The 20,315-nt window shown below is 40.4% G+C and overlaps 2 protein-coding genes across 2 annotated transcripts; both read right to left on the reverse strand.

Annotated features, from left to right (window-relative positions):
* Positions 1 to 2,072: 2,072 nt before the first annotated feature.
* Positions 2,073 to 11,035, reverse strand: LOC115787170 (neuronal acetylcholine receptor subunit alpha-9-II). Its single transcript, XM_030739749.1, has 8 exons — positions 10,950 to 11,035; positions 10,627 to 10,694; positions 10,106 to 10,251; positions 8,384 to 8,538; positions 6,838 to 7,018; positions 6,148 to 6,499; positions 4,455 to 5,219; positions 2,073 to 2,215 (listed from the first exon to the last, which is right to left on the reverse strand). The coding sequence occupies exons 1-8, from the start codon at positions 11,033 to 11,035 to the stop codon at positions 2,073 to 2,075; spliced, it is 1,896 nt and encodes a 631-aa protein (XP_030595609.1).
* A 1,665-nt stretch (positions 11,036 to 12,700) lies between these two features.
* On the reverse strand, positions 12,701 to 19,105 carry ube2ka (ubiquitin-conjugating enzyme E2Ka (UBC1 homolog, yeast)). Its single transcript, XM_030739346.1, has 7 exons — positions 18,748 to 19,105; positions 18,114 to 18,207; positions 17,886 to 17,944; positions 17,686 to 17,768; positions 17,238 to 17,337; positions 14,157 to 14,285; positions 12,701 to 14,054 (listed from the first exon to the last, which is right to left on the reverse strand). Exons 1-7 carry the CDS (start codon positions 18,808 to 18,810, stop codon positions 13,980 to 13,982), a joined length of 603 nt encoding a protein of 200 aa, XP_030595206.1. The 5' UTR covers positions 18,811 to 19,105; the 3' UTR covers positions 12,701 to 13,979.
* Between the last annotated feature and the right edge of the window lie 1,210 nt (positions 19,106 to 20,315).

The raw sequence follows: 20,315 nt of genomic DNA on the forward strand, positions 1-20,315 counted from the left end.
CAACAAGGTGACTCCTTCAGGAGTGATTAGCTGAAAACTGAATGAATGGAAGACAAAAGAAGTGGCCGTCCTAAAAAAAAAAAAAAAACTGTCTACAGCAGATGAACAGTATGTGAAAGTCATGTCCTCGAGAAATAGGGGGAAAAATCCAGCAAAGACCTGAAACGGGATCTGAGAGATGCATCTGGCCCTCTAGCTGATCCATCTCCAGTTCACTGAAGCCTCATCAGAAATGGTCTCAGTGGAAGGGTGGCTGTCAAGAAGCCATTCTTAAGGAAGGCAAGATTACACAAGAACTGGACTGAAAATCAGTGGCAACAGGTCTGATGGAGTGATGAATCCATATTTGAAAGTTCTGGTTCAAATTGTTGTCAGTATGTAAGGAGAAGACCATGAGAGGTACAACAGTGAGTGTCTACAGCCATCTGTAAAACACAGTGGAGGCTCCATGGGTTGGAGCTGCGCTTCAGCCAGTGGTGTTTGGGATCTTGTCTAAATTGATGGAATTACGAGCACGGGCAAGTACCATCAGATCCACTATGCAATACCATCTGCAAAGTGTCCAGGAGCTTAATTTTTCAGCATGATAATGATCCCAAACACACTGCCACCTGGATAGAAAAATGATCGGCCTCCTCGGAGCTCAGACCTCAACATTATTGAAGCAGTGAGAAGCCTGGAGAACTGTTGCTGAAGACTACTGAAAGAAACGACAAGTGAGCTGCCTCAGAGAGTTCAGGCTGTTGATAAATAAAGATGCTCATACCAAATATTGACTGTTTTTGCGTTATATACTGTATTTCCATTTATGAATGCACATTTCAATAACTCACTGCATCTGCTTACCATTTTCCTAGCAAAATATAAAGAAATGAGAGGTGGCTGAAGATTTTTACACAGTACTGTGTATCCTGTGTCAGACATATGCAACTTGTGAAAAAGACACTCAATCGTTAAAGATTTGATTTATTTTAAATCAGTCTGGTGAATCTGTGCATCACATTTTTATATATTATGACCATTAAAGTTGCAGCTTTTTGCCTTTTAGATAGATGCTTGGTTTAGCTTGAAATACATTACCAATGGGTGCCAAACAGCAAGACTTGCCTCTAGAAGGACTTGTATAGGATTCTGACAAAATAAACAGCTGACACTGCCCAAAAATAATATGCACCATGTAGGATACAAGTAACATGTCAGCATCCTCTAAATTCAACTGGTCCCTTTCTCTGCACTTTAGTTCAAACATTTTGGTCAGAGGTCGTGAACATCTATCAGAGATCCTCAGCCTCAGCATCCCTCCCTGCCCATTCATTTGTCATCTGGGGGATCTCTCCACACTTCAAGTCAGACAGCGGTCCACACCATTCATTTTTATTGCCCTGACAATAACCAAGAGGACCATCTTATTTAATCGGAATGACAGAATCCATTTTCTTCTGTCATGCACTGAATCTGAATCTACTGATTGCATTCGTCAAGTTTAGAAAACCTCACAACTATGAAACATTTTTAAGGCAGATTACTGTCCTTTCCTCAGATCAGATACTCCGTGCCACACCCAAATACTGCATCCGTGACAAATAACCTTCTGACAGAGAAAAAAAATTACACTGACATAAATTTAAAACATTGTGCACATCACATTTTTATAAGTTGCCCATATAACCCATATTATCTCCTTTGATGTAAATGTCATGGATTATTTATCATCAGTGTTTTTGAATAACATTTAAAAATAAAAGTATTATATGTCATTATTGAGCCCTGCAATAAACTAATGACCAGTACCCTGCCTCTTACCCTCTGACAACTGGGATAGACTTCATTCAGCTCCCCGTGCAACCCTGAATTGGATGAATGGAAGAAAATCGATGGGTGGATGGATGGATGGATGGATGGATTTTGGTGCATAATTTGTGTACAGCTCTATTAGAAAGAAGCGCTGTAGTCTTTGAAAACGCACAAGATTTAAAGACTTTTGTAAAGTGCCTCAAAATAGCAAGAAATTGCATGAAAGCAGTTCCTTTTCACTGGTGAAATAAGTGTATCTTCACAGCAATCTTCAGTTTCTACCTACAGATAAGTAATGCTTCCAAGTGAAATTTTGCCAAGCTCTTGGTAATTTCCCAAGCAGTGTTTCCCACAGTGCCTGAGCTGCTGAGCTTGTCCAGATTACATGGTTCACCCCTCTCCTGCTTCACCATGACAATCACTGTGGAGAGGTGGAGGGGAAAAAAAAAAAAAACACAACATAGTCAAATTCTGTCGAACACAGCCCACAGAACAATCAAAAGTTATGCCCCCTGCTGCCCAAACATTTGTACTTACCAAATTAATTTCGTTAAGAGCCTCCAGGTTAATTAAAATTAAAGAATTGGTTACAGAATGGAAGCGAGTATGACACAGGCCCACAGCCTCTTGCCATCCAAAAACCTGGAGCACTAGAGGAATGAATATCCCCCCCCCCCCCCCCCCCCCCCCCCCCCCCAAGTTTTCTCCTCTCAGTAGTGAAGTTATGCGAGCAGATCTCTGCAGAAGATGAAAAATGAATGGGAATGGTTCACAGCTGCAAATCTTGTGCACTTACGTTACCACACGCAGCTTCAGCAGTAAGCTTTGGTATGTGAGAATTGAGCGCCCTCTACTGTGATCTTATGGTAATGTGAAACAAAAGATTTGTTGTCTTTAATGCTATTCACATTTTTCTTTAATCCTGTTCACATTTTTCTGCATATTTGCGGTTCTTAGCTGGAAGAACAAAAACACACTTATGAGAAAACGCACTGGGAAAGGAAGCAGAAATCATTTGCATACCTAAATAAGTTCATCACAAAGTGCAAGTTTATTTCAAAGTGTCAGATATTAGGAATATTGGCCCACGGCTCTAAAGGTGTCCAGAAGTTATTAAAACTCATTAATGGGCATTCTCATTGTACTGGCTGACATAATGCATAACTGTATTGAGTGTGGATGTTGTATTGCGTATTTTAATTCCATCCCACATACTGTATTGAGCTGTAACACATACTCACTGTAGCAGACTGAAAACTTACCAGAAGCAGTTGAAAATCTTTATCTAAAAAAGCAACAGTTCCCAGCTGATTTAGGAAATAACTTTGCCTTTAAAAACAAACCAAATGAATTGTAAAAATGAAGCTGTTATATTTTTATGACCATTTTTCAAGACGTCAATAGGAATGGGTTAATTTGGCCTGAATGTTACACAGGCTAGGAAAGTCAAAAAAGTAAACTCGGACAGAACAAGTTGTTGATTTTAGAAACTCTTAAAATATTGAATCACCATAATACTTTCTACTTATTATGGAGAGAACTCTGGAAGACTATTTCCATGTATAGTGTGAGGAAATATAATGTTGCACAAAAATTTAAACGAGTATGATACAAGTGCACAAGGCTCAGAAAATTAATACAATTATTTGCATTCAAACTCTTACTGGAAATCTTTGCTTTTCATTCTCCTTTCATTGTTCTTGCATTCCTTCTGTCATTACCACTTTTATTTCTTCGTTTTCTACTATTCTTTCCTGTGTGCAGACATGCACACGCATGCACGCACACGCGCGCGCGCACACACGCGCGCATTCACTTGACTTTCAAAGTTAAAGGGATGGGGCCTTTGGGAGAATGGGGGTGTCAGAGTGTGCACATTGTGTTACATAATTGATGCTCCATATTACCTTACATCCTGCCTGCCCTGGCTGTGCTACAAACAAAGCTTGCTCATTAACTATTCACTGAATGATTTTGAACAGAAAAATGATTCTGCTGATCCACAGCGAGCACTGACTGATGCTGCGTCTCTCTGCCCCAGGCGTCTGATTACACAGTTGTGAATAAGACATGCGCTGTCTCCACTGGTCATATTTTAACTAGACAGCTGATCCCCTCACATGTATTCAATGGTCAGATGATGGAGTACTCTTACATCAAAAGCATGACTGATCGAGATTGTAGCAGCACACTAAGATCCTATCGACTGTATAGCTGGAAAAGTAGTAAAATCAAATGTATTAATGAGATGAAGTAAACTGAAAACAGTGATTTATGAACTATGGTTTGAATAGATCCCTCATTTGGCATTGCCTGCACATATTGTATATGTCATGGTCTGGCTCATATTGTTACATTTTAGATGAACACCAAAGAACTTTTGTCACTATGTACAGTACACTATATTATTGTGCTTAAGACATAATAGATTAAACATGTTTTTAAAGCAAACCGATGCTGAGTGGCTTGAATGTATGTGGACAAAACAATGAATGCAAACTGAAAGTTGTTTTTGATGATTAATAAAGAAAAACTGCAAAGTTCATGTAAGTGTCAATGTTCCATTTGTTTATAAAAATAGTCCCGGTTAACTTTCTGTATAAATAAGCAAATAAAAAAAAAAAAATCTGGAGAACCACTGCTTGGTCATGGTGCCTTACCAATGATGAGGATGCTCATTAGGAAAACCATGATGAAGAAAATCCACATGAAGAATCTGTCCATGACCTTTGCTATCTTCTTCCATTCTGCTCCCTTTGCGCATGTGGCTCTCTGCTCTCTAAAACAGTTTGCTATATACTCAACATTGCGCACAAGCTTAGTGTCCATACCAGGGAGGCCACTGCCATGGGTGCAGAAGACACAGGGGCCAAAAGTTACAGTGGGCCCTTGAGGCGGAGGCTTTTTGTCTTCAGGGCAGCAGGGAATCTTCTGGTCCTCGGGATAGCACGGGACCTTATGCTCTTCTTTAAAGTAGTCGTTTATCAGGATTTTACCATTAGAGCTTTCATACTTTCCAGGTTCAAAACTAGATAGGTGGCTGCTCTCATCTCTGGTGATGTGGTGCTGAACTTTTATTCTTGGATGTTGCTGCAGTTTGGAAGTCTGCGGTCTGGGGTACTTGTCGCTCTTCCGATCCTTTCGGCTACTTTGGCTCCCCGGTTTTCCGTTTGAATGAATGTGGCTGTTGAGCTGCTGGTGACGGACTTCGTCTTGGGGGGTGTGAGAAGACGAAGAAGAGGCGGAGGCGCAGTTCTCACCCACTTCGTAAACAAAGCAAATTTTCGACATGTAGTCAATGATGAGGACTTTTGCCCAGTGTGGAACTGGTTTGGCCTCGACGCCACAGAAGTGAATGTTCATGATGAAGATGGTGAGAGATGTGGAGGCTGTGACCATTGTCATTGTAGCAATATAGTACTTCCCTGTGCAATAGAAAGGAACAAAAACAGATGGAAGAGAAGCTGACTGTTAAGATAGGTACTTTCAGACTGGCATTTATATAGCACTCATCTAATATTATTGAGCACTCAAAGCACTTTACCTTTTTCACACATTCATATGCCACTTAATTCTATGCACTTCATCAACCTTGCATCCACATTTCCAGGCAGTTTAGAATCACTAATTAACCTAACAAGTAGGTCTTTGGACTGTGGGAGGAAGCCAGAGTCCCTTTCTGAAACCAAAGACATTTAAACTACATTCCTGCTATGAGGTGACAGTAATAACTACACCCCCCTGCTTCTCTGTAGGATGGTGCAGGTTATCACTGTCTAACAGCTGGAACCAGAGATTTAACTCAAATGTAATGCCAGCACGTCTCTGAGCTAAACACTAATGTCTGCATACCTCTATCATATTGAGAAGGCTGATGTTTAATAGGTGTAATGTGTACTATGTTCACCCTCTTTAACTATGTCCACAGTCTAAGATTTGCTATTCCAGGTCAGGCTTTTGGATGTGCTATAAATATTTGGACATGTGTATTAGTCCTGTAATTGAGTGGCAACGTCTCCAGCATGTATGCCTGCCACTCATTAAATGTCTGTCTCTGTGACCCTTTTAAATGTTAAAGGTATAGCCAGTGATACGGTACATTAGATAAATATCACCTAAGGTAAAACAGTGAATTCCCAGGGATACATTTAAATTGAAAACCACAAATGTTAACTTTACAGTAGCATGCCCTTGCATCATTAGATCATAGATTAATTATAGAGCATTGTGACCATAGATCCATAGATGTCAGTACAATTTTTTTTTTTTTGGAAGTGATAGAGTGATAGAAACATAAAACATGCAACAACAAAAGGTTAATAAATATGGTCCTTAAAAAAAAACCTCTCTTACCTATAAGAGGCACACTTTCTGAGGGTGGCATGCTCTCAGCCACCATTAGCTGGAATACTGTGAGCGCTAGAAGAACTGTCACTCCAAGGGAAACCTTCTCTCCAGAGTCTGCAGGCAGGTAGAAACCCAGAGGGGCCAAGAAGGAGATGAGGAAGCAGGGCAGGAGAAGGTTGAAGATGTAAAAGGAGGAGCGGCGCTGCAGGAGAACTGTATAGGTGATGTCTGGATACGGGTCAGAGCAACAGCCATACATTATGACATTCTTGGTGGCAGGCATTCCACGGCACTCCCACTCAACATTTTCCACGAAGTCTGACAGGTCACCGCTGTCCATGCCCATAATGATGTCTACCTGGAAATATGGGAACGGAGGAGTAGTCAGACGGGCAGGACACATTTACCAAGAAAAATGTATGTACACACAAATGTATGAAGACAAATACAATGAGCAAAACTGTATGTGCATGTGATTTACAGTTCAAAAAGGTCAATCTCAGTTACCACCAGTCTAACACAGAGGTCAGAGTCACAGCAAGAGTCGGGTGTTGTGTCATTTAACCACTTTAAAGAAATGTAAACTAGACAGAATTAATATCAATTGTCCTCCACAGCATGTCACAGTTTCAACTTTGTGTTGTAGTGTTAAACTGAGCATGGTCGCATACTGTATGGGCAAGTGTTTCTCCAGACCTGGTTTCCATTGTAAGTCCAGGAACCAAAGGTGAGGTTACATTCCTGGCTGTCAAAGGGGAAGTAGGAGACATCCACCACGCAGGAGCTTTTGGTGATGGCAGGAGCATCCCAAGTTATCTCTCCATTGTAGCGCAGCTTCACATTGGTGTCCATTGGCCCTGAGAAATCATCGTCAGCTCTAGAGGGGGTGGAAACAAGTTGAGAGAAACGTGCGAGTCACGTGTCATTTGGTTAAATGGTGGTGAGATTCAGTCTCTGATGCTGCTAAAATGATGAGAATGGAGCATTTAAGCTAAATTTTAAATTTGATTTACACACCTGTACACTCTGCCAAGCCAATAAAATAGGAATTTTCTTAAGATAAAAGCTATCAAGTATTTCTACATAATCTCTGTATTTCTGATCATTTTTTTATGATCCTTGATTGACATGAGATCTGGCGAATTTGGAGGTCAAGTCAACACCTCAAATCATTCATGAACCATTTTTGCTTTTTGGCAGGGTGCATTATCCTGCTGAAAGGGGCCACAGCTCTCAGGGAATACTGTTTCCAAGAAAGGGTGTACATGGTCTCCAACAATGCTTAGGTAGGGTTACATGTCAAAGTAACATCCACATGGATGGCAGGACCCAAGGTTTCCCAGCACAACATTGACCAAAGCATCGCACTGGCTCTGCCGGTTTGCCTTCTTCCCATAGTGCATCCTGGTGCTAGGTGTTCCACAGATAAGCAATACACACGTGCCCAGCCATCCATGTGACGTAAAAGAAAACGTGATTCATCAGACCAGGCCACCTTCTTCCATTGCTCCATGGTCCGGTTCTGATGCTCACGTGCCCATTGTTGGTTCTTTCAATGAGTGACGGGTCAGCATGGGCACCCTGAGTGCTCTGCAGCTATGCAGCCCCACACACAACAAACTGTGATGCACTGTGTATTCTGACACCCTTCTGTCAGAACCAGCATCAACTTTGTCAGCAATCTGAGCTACAGTAGCTCGTCTGTTGGACCAGACTACACGGGCCAGCCTTCACTCCCTACGTGCATCAGTGAGCCTTGGCCGCCCATGACCCTGTCGCTGGTTGACCACTGCTGTTCCTTCCTTAGACCACTTTTGATAGATACTGACCACTGCAGACTGGGAACACCCCACAAGAGCTGCAGTTTTGGAGTTGCTCTGACCCAGCCGTCTAGTCATAAAAATTTGTCCCTTGTCAAACTTGCTCGGATCCTTACACTTGCCCATTTTTCCTGCTTCTAACATATCAACTTTGAAGACAAAATGTTCACTGGCTCCCCAATATATCCCACTCATTAACAGGTACCATGATGAAGAGATAATCAGTGATATCCACTTCACCTTTAAGTGGTCATAATGTTATGCCTGATCAGTGTATGTGTGTCGCGTGCAATGGTGCTTCTTTATAGTAGTCTTAAAATAACCATGTAGTTATTAAACAAAATAAATAAATAAAGGGTTTACCCAAATTTTGTATTTGTTTATGGAAAGAAAGAGCAGAAAAGTCATCTGTGTGGGCGTACTTGTTATAGAGGACGAGGTCAGGCCTCCACACGAGGCTGCTGGGGATGTGGATGACATCCAGTCCATCATAGTCCTCCTTATTCCACTTCAGGTAAGCATCGTGCCACGTCTGCCTAATCCACAGGTAGGCAATCAGCACCTGGTTCCTTTCATCCTTCATACACACATACATGCACAGTCACAATCGTACTAGTCAAAAAAAAGTATGCAAATACAAAATTGCATGCAACAGTTTTGGTGCTGCTGGAAGAATTGCACATTTTCTTGTAAGGAAATAAACACACAACAATCTCTGCAGCTCACACTGAGAAATTAAATGCTACTGCATTCACAATTTCCGTTTATGATTTATAATGCAAAACACATACATTTACAGATACAAGAGGAAATGTGGTATTTCCCCTGTTGACATAATTCTCTCACACTGTTATAGTTGCATATCACTTAAAGCTCTGAGATATTTTTAAACCATGTGATACGATGTTTTTAAGATCTGCCTACACTTTTTTTTTTTTTCCACTGATGGTCATGTCAGGGCGGCTGTGAGAAACTCTCCACCAGCTACAGCTTAGGTTTCCTGAAGTAATTTGTGGTGGATTATGAGGCCTGCTTATGGTCACTGCCCTCTTTTGTGAATTTCTCACAGCATTCTCACTCAGGTGTTTAGAGGAACCCATTGTTGTGGAGCATCACCAAAAGTCAAAGAATTAACCACACTCTGCCACACTTGTCAAATCCACAAATCTTAGCCCCTTTTAAGGTCTATACCACTGTATATCTACACACAGACATGAGCTAACCTTAAGTTTAAGAAGAAAAAAAAACCTCTTTATCTTCTCAGTTCTCTGCTCAACAACACCATGTGGACAAATACAAAGCCTCACAATGTCTGAAATCCAGACCCGGCTGTAAATATCAGGTGGATGAGCACAGTGAAGCAGGTTGGGGGAACACACATCCACTCAGGTAACAGGACACTCCAGTGCGCACACACACACACATACATACACTCATTTGCTGTCTGGCTCTCACTCGTTTCTCCCCTGATACGACAGACTGACGACAACAAATACCCCGGAACTGTACGGAAACATTACATTCACCAGCTGATTTTTTCTCTCTTCAGCTACGCCCAAACATACACTCACGAGGCAATTACTGATTCACTGTGAGGTGACAGAACACTGAACCCAGATGGGAACCTGAACCAGCTGAAAAAAGCCAACAGTCAGTTCAGTTTGTACAGTAAAAGCTCTGCCTGTCATTCAGGGACAGTGTTCAAAATAACAGGTCTGTTCATCTCCATGTTTTGCTTCATGTTCGGTTCAGTGCCAAGTTATAAAACACAGTTCATTTCATGTTTTCTGCTAAATCAGTGTCATTAGAGTTTACTACCAGGCAGTTTTACTGCAGTGTGGCTAATGGATTAGCCAATACATGTTATGCAGACTATTGATTGTGCAATGATGTTGTAAGCGGAACATGTTTACTGGTTATCACATATTGCAGCAAAGCAATATTCACATATCATTCATCAGACATAAATCAGACGTTGATATCATCTTTGAAAGTAAATTTTTAAGTTTCTGCAGCTAAAAGAAATGCTCTGACTCTTAGTTGTGGACATGACTGGACATAATTAACCTCTTCTATCCACAACTTGCCTCTAACCTTGCTGCGCCAGCGCATGAAACAAGACCTGCTAATGAACGAGCACCCACCATGTCTTTGATTTGAGAGAGGGTGACCTGCAAGGTGACGTTGAGGGCTCTGTCTGTGTCGTCCACTGGCCGCAGGGCACTGGAGTAATTCTCCATCAAATCATTCAGGAGCTTCTGGGCATAGTGACCCTGAGCAGAGAGAAGCACTGAGGGGAGAAACAAGTGGTCACCTGTCACTATACAGGAGGTTAAAGTAGTTCTTTGTAGCTGCAGCTTTTAATGAGTCTCCATGATGTGTTTCCTTTTTCTTGCCATTTGTTAAAACAATATATTTTAAGGCCACGTGAAGAAAACTGTCAAACTATCTCAGTATAATCAATTGAAAAATATATATACATTAACAATATATTTTTTATTTGTCACGATCAGTTTAAAAGTCGCATGCAAAATTCAGCATTCATGACTGGTAATACTGCAAGAATTTATGACTATAAAGTCATGAAAAATAATGGTATAATCTAGTCTAATATGGAGAGGTTCATATTTTTCTGCAAGGGAAGACAGGCTTAAATTTGACTCACCTTTGGGAAGCAGCATCACCAAAAAGATTATTGGGATCATCTTTAGCAAGCTTCTTGTTAACTCATATCTTCAAAAAAGAAATTAAAGGTAACCTCAACCAGTAATCTAACAGGCTTTGGTTTCATTCCCTGAGATCTACACGATGACCGTTCAACCCCAATTGAACTCAGATGCAGATAGCAGGAAGACGTTTCCTCTGGTCGTCTTTGCTGCAAGGCCAGCTCCTAATGTTTGGCAGGGGAGGCAACATGTCTGCTGACTGAGACATGGAATAAAACTCCAGCTATCACATGGCAGCAGCAGACAAAGAGAAACAGGATGCCTGCGAATCATCGGCTCACCACACACGGGGCTATTCACCTGCGGAGTCAGGTGGGCTGCTGGTTTGCTCTTGCAACATAAGGCCATTATGAGAAATATACAGAGGAGAAAAGATGGGATTTTGGATTTGTCAACCATTCGATAAAGCAAAGTACTGTGTGGCGTTTCATTGATATAAATTAATACATAATGAAATAAGTGATAAGGGCTTAAAAATAAACTGCCAGTTTTTTTTTCCCAAGTTTGAGTTTTATTTTCTACATTAAAATGAGCATCAATCAGCTGATTGAAGCTATACTAGCTTACAGATTAGTAAGACCCAGATATGGAGAAGGCACCTTTTAAATAGGAACTGCATACTCATTTTAATTTAAACAAATATTTACAATACAAATAGGGATTTTTCATTATTGATTACAGAAAAATGTGTAAATGTTTCATGTTTTTCTATTAACACTCTTGAAATGATGCTTGAGGTCCTATTAGTATTCACTGACCCCACCCAAACATCACAATGAATAAAAGTCACCTCTCACTCAACAGAGGTGTTTCCTACAGTTTTCATGTTGCTAATACTTAGGTGGAATTGATGTGATACGGCCTTTTTCCAGAAATATGGCATCCACACAAAGCATGGTACAGGGCTTTCATACACCATGAAAAAAAAAGCTGCAGTTTTCACTCAAAGTAGATGATCACACCGGAAATACTGACCTATATAAGCTATAAACCTAACTCTTAAAGCTGTGTGGTTCACAGTTTTTCCATAATAAAATATTTAAAAAGGCTTTTTGCTTCCAATGCACCTGAATATCAAGCTGATCATTATCTGTTGCCGTGTGGCTGACAGAAAGTGACGTAGCTGTGGTAAAGTCAGCCACTTTGGAGCCTTCGGGACTTTAATAATGCAACGAGTTACTTTACTTTGTGTCATTTTAATAACACAAGATGATTATCTCAGCGCCATTACCTGAGCCAGGAAGCATACTATTTCAATGCCACGTATTCAAATTAGAGCGCTGTAGTCGACTCTGCGATGCTCTGAAGAGTTCCAGATGGTAGATACAAAAGACACGTCAATTTTTAATGAAAGAATCGAAGAGGAGTTTGAGATACTTGGGATGCCTGAGGCTGGTTTAGTGTGCAGCGGGTGCTGTACAGTTTAATCTACAATACAAAACATACTTATCAGAGGTTGCTTTTTTCCCCATTTTTGAAATAAGTGTGCAGGCTGAAATAGTCCTCAGATTACTGCCAGGGTTTCTTGGATAGGTTCAACATGGCACAACATGGTACCAAGCAGGCCACCTGTTATCATGCTCATTCTCTGCATCTCCTCACTGTGAGAAAGCTGATCCGAATATTATCAGCATGCCTGCATTCCTTGTTGAAGCTTTAGCGGCACAGAAAATTTGCTTTCTTCAGCAAGAAATTAAATAGGCAGTGCAGTACTAATGCACAGAAAGACTCCAATGTGCACACACTGTGAAAAACCTTCATTTAAAGTGGATCACTTTAATGTAAACAGGTTACATTTCTTAAGTCTAGGAATTTAAGCAGCTCACCCTAATTTTTATTCCATTTTACAGAGAGCAAAATGAGCTTGTGAGTAAATCTTGGAAAATAATTCCTCTATTTTTCAATATATGACTGATGTTTATGCATTAAAAAAATGACATACTAAATTTGGTCAGGTAGTGTGTGTGTGTGCGCATGTATGTCAGGCAACACAGAAACAACAGTGTGGATTAATTTACACAGACTTCAATATTTTATTTACAGATGAATCACTGACATTTTATCTGTTGACCTAGGTAGGTTGATGCAATATTTTTCTATCATTTTGAACCATTATCCATCCAGACTTGTGACAAGTTGTGTTACTGCTGAACAGGTTTTTCTCTCCGTTTAAAAACAAGAATCAAAATGTATTCCTGTAGAAGTCATATCCAAATAAAACTTTAAAATGTGGGGATAAAGGGAGAGATGAAGTCAGCCATGTGAAGAAGAGGTGTGAGGATAGTAACTTAAGATTTCTTGGATTTTGGGTCAATTGTCAGACAGCTGAAGAGGGGAGAATATGGCATGAAAATGAATATGGCTACTGTGTGAACACCTTTGTTACACTTCATGAACTGATTTCTAGAACACAGAATAAGCCGATGGGCTGCATTTGCCTTGTTGCACTTTGTGACTTTCCCCTCAATTTTGTGTGTCTAAATAATGCACTGCTACTGCCCTGAAACTCCCACAATATAACCAAAATAATACATCCATGTTTGACTTTGCCACCTAAATTTTTCCAGTAAATTAGGTGCTCTGTGAAATTTAGGAAATAATCATATTAAAGCTCAAATTTTAAATCCTCTGTTGAGCACTCCATTTTGTTAGAAATTACCCTAACACTACTAAGTCTTTATTTTTGGAGTAGTGAACAGATTACAGTAAGGTTTGAAGACAGTGCAAGAAATTAGAAAGTTCAAAAACTCAGCTTAATCCTTGTTCAGAAAAACAGCACCAAAAGTGTGTTAAATCAGGACCAGGTCCAAAAGAGTCCCCTTGAATGGCTTGACCATCTTCCAGCAAGGTCACAAATTAAACAAAATGCACTGCATAGGCAAGGATAAGCCACGGACAGCCGCTTCTTACACAGAGCCAGAAAATCTGGCAGATTGGCGAATGTGGGCAGGGTCTTAAGTCTGGCATTTGCTTCAAAGGTGGTGAGGTGTGGATTTCTGATTGTAGGTCTGAGCGGAATGTTGAATGAAATTTAAGAAACCAGAGATAAGAGCTCACAGAGCGGCTGATCGGAGTGTAGTACAGCAGATGGTGACGAGTGCAGATGAGAGATGCAGCACGGAGGGGTATAGGTGGGGCTGGAGAAGAGGGCAAGTGTAGATGTGAGGAGTCCACTTTGAAACAGAGGGTATGATAAGGGAAGAGACACCTTCAGACAGTGGGAATTTGAGAGAGGATGCGTGTGAGGAGGGCAAGATTGGGATTAAGAGGAAGATGAAGGAGGTGCCAGAATTCAGTTACTGAGCAGCAGCTCTGTTGCCGTCTCCACGTCCCAGGATTTCGACGACAATGCCACTATTACTGCATTCTGAGGAGAAAGGAAAAAACCCGTCACAACTACCGTTTCATTCGGCTGGAGTTTAACACAGCAATTCAAAGCAGGGGAGAGGAAAGATTTAGAAAAGCTTACTTTTTCAAAGCCCATGGCACAGAGTTTGTCTATTTTGCGTGTGTACTCCGGACTGGAGACGGGAGCGCCTGCGTAGACGTGAGACCAGAGTCTTGCTGTCTGTTTAAACATCTCTGGATTCTGCTTGTACTGCATGGTAAACAAATGTGAAAGACAGCTTTACATTGTGTTAAAAATTAATTGTACCACTGTCGATAACAGAAACATGACCACCTGCCTAATATTGTGTTGTTCGCCTTTTGCTGTAGAAACAGCTCTGACTAGTAGGGGTGTGTGATATATATCGTCCACAATAATATCTTAATTGCCGTGTTACCGATGTGCGAGCTGACATTATCAAGTATGCTAATGACTGGAGGGGGGGACTCCTCAGCTTCACGCGTTCACTACTTTATGCTTGAATATAGGCTGCTGCACTCTCACATATGCGAGTGCACATACTGTGTGCTAGCATAACTGCCTAAACAACACACGTAAAGCTGGAAATGAGTGAACACACTGTGCCAGGGGCAGAAATTCAGACTTTGCCAGCCTCACGTCTACAGTCTTAGATTTAATTCCTGGGCGAGGAGGTGGTTTAGATTTGAAAAGACTGACATTGCTCAAAAGATGGCAGTTTGCAGACTTTGTAAGAAAGCGGATGGCTCGACAACAACGAACCTGCTCCATCATCATCGAGTATGAGGACCATGAAAAATTTCGGGAACCTGCTGTCCAAGACGAACCTAAATCAGCTAAGATGTCTGGCAAAGCACGCACTCAGCAAACTTTTAACTTTAAACTAAGTCTTATATTTTACTAGCTTGCGCTTCTTTTATGAACACATTTTTAAATAATGCAAAATATCATTTATTATAGTTGGACAAAATATTATATTTTGTGTATATCGCACACCCCTACTGACTAGTTGAGGCATGGACTCCACTAGACCCTTGAAGGTGTGCTGTAGTATCTGGCACCATGTTCACAACAGATACTTTAAGCCCTGTAAGTTGTGAGGTGGGCCTCCATGGATCAGACTGACAGTAGCTGATCTGTTGGATTGCACATGGGTCAACCTTCACTCCCCACGTGCATCAGTGGGTCTTGGCCACCTATGACCCTGTTGCTGGGTCACCCCTGTTCCTTCCTTGAACCAATGACCACTGTAGACTGGGAGCACCCCACTAGAGCTGCAGTTTTGGAGTTGCACTGACCCAGTTGTCTAGCCCTTGTCAAACGTGCTCAAGTCCTCATGCTTGCCCATTTTTCCTGTTTCAAACACACCAACTTTTAAGAGAAAATGTTCACTGGCTCCCAAATATATCCCACCTACTAACAGGTGATATGATGAAGAGATAATCAGTGTATTTTCTTCACCTGTAAGTAGTTATAATGTTATGCCTCATAATTCTATATTTGTATGCAGTTCATCAATGCCAAGAGAAAATTATCCAGATATCAAACATTATAAAAAATAAATAAGTACAATGTTGGCATTGTACTTATTCACAATTTTTAAACTAATCCAACCAACATGTAGATGATTGGTGCTGGTGAGGAGAGTCAGGTCTCTGGTTATGAGATTCCAGTTTCTAAACCTGACAGAAGGCAGCAGTTCAGGTCAGAAGTGAAACCAGGAGAAGGCTTGCCCTGTGTGTGTGTGTGTGTGTGTGTGTGTGTGTGTGTGTGTGTGTGTGTGTGTGTGTGTGTGTGTGTGTGTGTGTGTGTGTGTGTGTGTGTTGACATTCAGCGTTGTATGCCATGAATCTGCCCTCCAGGACCAACACTTGCCACAGCTTTCTTAACTAGTCTCTTTGTTAGTTCCACTTCCTCCTAGTTGAAGGTTAAGCTGGTTTAACACACTAGAGGAGATACAGTATGCATCACAGTGCAAAGGTGAAGGGGACAGGACTTCCAGTGTGACTTAGAAAAAAAATGTCAGCCATGTTGACGCAGAAGAGACGTCATGCTTTTTTTTTCCCCCTCCCAGCATTACCATGTTATTAATTTCATGAACAAAGTTAATCTCAAAGTTAACATCCACAAATGTTAAAACATGACTATTAATGAAAATGTTTTGACACAGAAGCAATGGCGGCTAGAAGACAGATGCAAGATGCCTTCGAAAATACAGGCGGGATCCTGCTGCCTTTGATACACTGATAGATAGAAGATTAAGTCTTATAAAACCAGAAAGATGAGACACCCAGTGGCTCACACTCATTGGATCAGAAAACTAATGCAGTTCCTACACTTAGAAAAACTGAGATCCGTATTAGGTTTTATAGGGTTTGGCAGCCATTTATCTTGTATGTGAAGAATGTCATCTTAATAGGTGGAATAAGTTGAAGTCAATCATTTACTTATTTTTAAAGTTTTGTCCTTCTGCATTCTCCTATGGTTGGGGGTTTGGGATACATTTTTTTCCCCCTTTTCCATTCTTGTTCTTGGCATGTTTAGTATTATTTTCTAATTCAAACTGTTAATATAAAAAATATTATTATTATTATTATTATTATTATTATTATTATTATTATTATTATTATAAATAATAGCAGCAGCCCTACATGCAGTACTTGTACACCACTCTCTATTGCTCAACCAGCAAGAAAGCATAATGCATCAAACTGTGTATAGCCATTTGTGGGACCAATCCAGGGGCTTCCGACTGTGAAACTGACACAAATGCCTAAAGCAAAAAATCTCATGTATACTGATAAAATACCAAAGAAGCTCATTCAAAAATTAACAATTATTCTAAGTTGTGTGTTGAATATTGCATCCTGTAAATCCTGTCCAGAGTGACTTCACAATATTCACAGCACTGCACGTATTATAGCTGATCAGAGAGTGGAGTGCAGACTTCCCAGTAAGTCACTAAAGAGTTTGTGAAATAGACTGCTACAAAGTTACACAATAACTCCAACATTTTTCATTTTCAATATTACTCTAACATAATGTATATTTATCAGCCAGTATAACTCCTAAATCATAATCATAGTATTACATGTCCATTCATATTTAGTTGCAATCATTAGTAGTAATGTACCATGTTCAAACAGGAAAAGAAGTTCCAAGTAAAAACAAATACACACCCACCTGATTGGCTACCACAGCATCCTGTGGATCATCTGGTTCTGCAGCTGCCAGTAAGGCTTGTAATGACAACAGCACCGTCCTCAGTGTCATAGCTGCTGCCCTGAAACCACATACACATTTTTAAAGCAACCACTATTGATAGTGCTCTGACAACACGGCCTCTGACACAGACGAGTTTTCTTGACAGTCTTAAATATTCGGATTCAAAAAATAAACAATTACATTATTCTTTCATTTTTAAAAGTGGTTTAATAATGACAACAAATGTATTGTCAACCTATCAAGGTCCCTAATCCACTTTTTCATTTGTGCTATCACCTAACTGTTGTGTGTGTGGGCTTGAAAAAAAAACCTGGAATTGGCCACAGCTTTACTTTCTAGAAAAGTATTTCATAATGGATGCATGATGAATGAAGAATGTCAAGAATCTTGGAGCACATTTACTCACCACTGGTCTTTAAGAATGTCCAGACATATTGCACCTGTGACTGAGCTGATATTGGGATGCCAGATCTTCGTGATAAACCGAACCTGAGACGAGAAACATGCCCAAGCAAATCATTACTGGATTCTTACAGTAAAATGAACTTCTGGGGCAAATACGCTCAGAGAAACTTATCATTATAAGTACGAGTCATTAATACCTACCTTGGGTGGATTGAATGGATATGTCTCTGGAATTTTAATTTCTAGCTGATATCTACCGCCTGGAAGAAATTAGGTGGTTATCAAAACAAGGAAAATAACATTCAAGCATGCAGATTTAAAGCCTCTTGAAACAGTTAGTGTGATTCTAGAATCAACTTTTTGTCAGTGATGACAAATATCACAAAGTTTCACAACCATGCATTCACGACAACAGGGAAGGCACATCACCTTCATATGGCGTGTCAGGTGGCCCTGCAATCTCCCCTTTAAGTTCTGTGAAGTTTTCATCCACCAGATCCACCTTTATCTGGTTTTTGCTAGTCTGAAAGGTTGAAAACCACATGAGCGTTAAACACAAACCAAGACTATCCAGCACAAGTTGGACACCCCCCGCAGCATTAGCCAAAGTTGATCAACTTGTTGCACAAATCCTATATATCTATATATAATACACGCTCTAACCTAAATAGGGACGTGTCTATATGGGGGTACATGTGCAAAGAATACCTTCAGTAATACACGAGGACAACACCTAACACTCTTTGCTATGGCTATCCCGGTTAGCTTTGCGACAACTGAAGGCACGGTAAGCTATCGAGTACTGCTAGCAACATGAAGTTGGGGCTCATTTAAAACGGCAATGCTCCCAAATTGGAGCAGAAGTTAATTTCTCGACTTTAGCTTCCACGTTGTGGTATATTAGAAACTATCAGTCAGGCTGTTAGCTCAAGCTAGCAGCTCAGTGATTTAGCAATCTGACAGCTGAGCCAGCGACGCGTCACTCTCATTCAGCCCCCGCAGTCACGGAAAGAGGAAAAAAAAATTAAAGCCACAGCTTCGACTGGCAAACATGACAACCGACCTCTTCACTTTTAAGCACTTCCTTGAATTCCCGTTTTATCCTCTGAACTGCGATGTTAGCCATGGTTCACCCGTGTTCCCGTCCGGCTGGGGCCTCGTCGCCGTCCGACCTGACTAACGTTAGCTAAAGCTAGCTTGTTCTGCCTACAGTAGCTCTGCACGTTTTAAATACACTGAAAAATAATAACAGTAACGCTGCTGGCTGCCGAGCGCCGTCAGTCCTCGCTATTTATACAAAGTTATAATTCGCTTAAAAAAAAAAAAAGCCTCAAAGTTTATCTATCATCTCAAATGTGTAAGACCACAATGGTTGGTGGTTCTGAAAACATTTTAATACCAAACTGCATGCAGTCTGGAGGAGAGGGGTCATGTGATCAGTATTGCCATCCTGAATCCCTCCTCCTATTGGTTCATCTGCTTACAACGACTATATTAGGGTAGGGTGGTATATGTATTTAAGTTTACATTTAATCAGGGCCGTGTGAAAGCTTAGTTTTAATCAAAAACTTTAAAATTAAGTAACATTGTTGTTAGCAGTTTTTAGTATTAAAGTAAGACTTTTTTCATCTGATCATCAGAGTAAAGATCACAGCTTATATGCATTTTGTTGACACAAAGATATGCTTAAATAATCCTTTACTTTGAAATGACCAGAAAAGGGTCACAGCTGTCATCCAGATGTGGTCCTGCTTAGTTGTATTCTAATTCTGCTCTTATAGTTAGTTGGGGAGGGGGGTGGTCCTAAGGATATTGACCTTAAATTTTCTTAGGAAGAATCTGTTAGCCTTTGGCTTGATGAAAATAAGCTTTAACTTCATTTAGGGAAGGGTTCTTTTTACTAATAACCAAAAACTTAACAAAGTCATAAACCTGTCAGTCAAATGTAACTCAGTTAAAATTAGCTCAGCTGATAATGTATAGTACCTAGGCATAACTTTGCACCATGGCTACATCTGTTATTAAAGAACAGAACAGAACAACTTTTATTGTCACATACACATACATGCACTGAAATTCAGTTTCTTCATTTAACCCATCACACATGCAGCACGTAGCACACACACACACACACACACACACACACACACACACACACACACACACACACACACACACACAGCACCATTAAACTTTTGTGGGGTGTTTTTTCTCTCAATTTTTTATCATGGTTACACTACCTGTTTGCCATATGTCATTTTGATAGTTAAACCACAGGGAGAAAGAATCAGATATTGTGCCCAAACCATTGTAGAAAGTGAATTTCCTACATAATTTTCATTGTGTTTTTTAGACAAGGTGTTAAGTTGATATGATGGTTAAACAATGTTTTGGCTGTTGTTTTTTAATTCTTTCTAGTTGACTTTGTTATTGGCTTGCATGCGCAAGCCAATAACAAGGGTGTCAATATATGAATGGTCTTCATTCATATATTGATATATTGAAGTCATTTTTTCAGGTTTTTCCAGAAAACACAAAAACTGAACCAAATATCGAAAATATGGTGATTTAGGCAAAAAAAAAAGAAAGAAAGAAAATTTTTGTGAAAAAAAAGAGAAAAAGACAGGCCAT

This window comes from Archocentrus centrarchus, chromosome 10 (assembly GCF_007364275.1).
Source record: "Archocentrus centrarchus isolate MPI-CPG fArcCen1 chromosome 10, fArcCen1, whole genome shotgun sequence".
In the NCBI taxonomy this organism is placed as follows: domain Eukaryota; kingdom Metazoa; phylum Chordata; class Actinopteri; order Cichliformes; family Cichlidae; genus Archocentrus; species Archocentrus centrarchus.

Bases quoted from the DNA above. Each gene is read 5' to 3' on its own strand.
- ube2ka (XM_030739346.1), bottom strand. From the start codon at position 18,810: ATGGCTAACATCGCAGTTCAGAGGATAAAACGGGAATTCAAGGAAGTG. The intron at 17,945-18,113 runs GTGATGTGCCTT...AATTTCTTCCAG, and splicing joins ACCTGACACGCCATATGAAG to GCGGTAGATATCAGCTAGAA. The intron at 17,769-17,885 runs GTAGGTATTAAT...TTCTCGTCTCAG, and splicing joins ATCCATTCAATCCACCCAAG to GTTCGGTTTATCACGAAGAT.
- LOC115787170 (XM_030739749.1), bottom strand. From the start codon at position 11,035: ATGGCCTTATGTTGCAAGAGCAAACCAGCAGCCCACCTGACTCCGCAG. The intron at 6,500-6,837 runs GTCTGGAGAAAC...CCATATTTCCAG, and splicing joins GGACTTACAATGGAAACCAG to GTAGACATCATTATGGGCAT. The intron at 5,220-6,147 runs GTAAGAGAGGTT...TCTATTGCACAG, and splicing joins AGAAAGTGTGCCTCTTATAG to GGAAGTACTATATTGCTACA.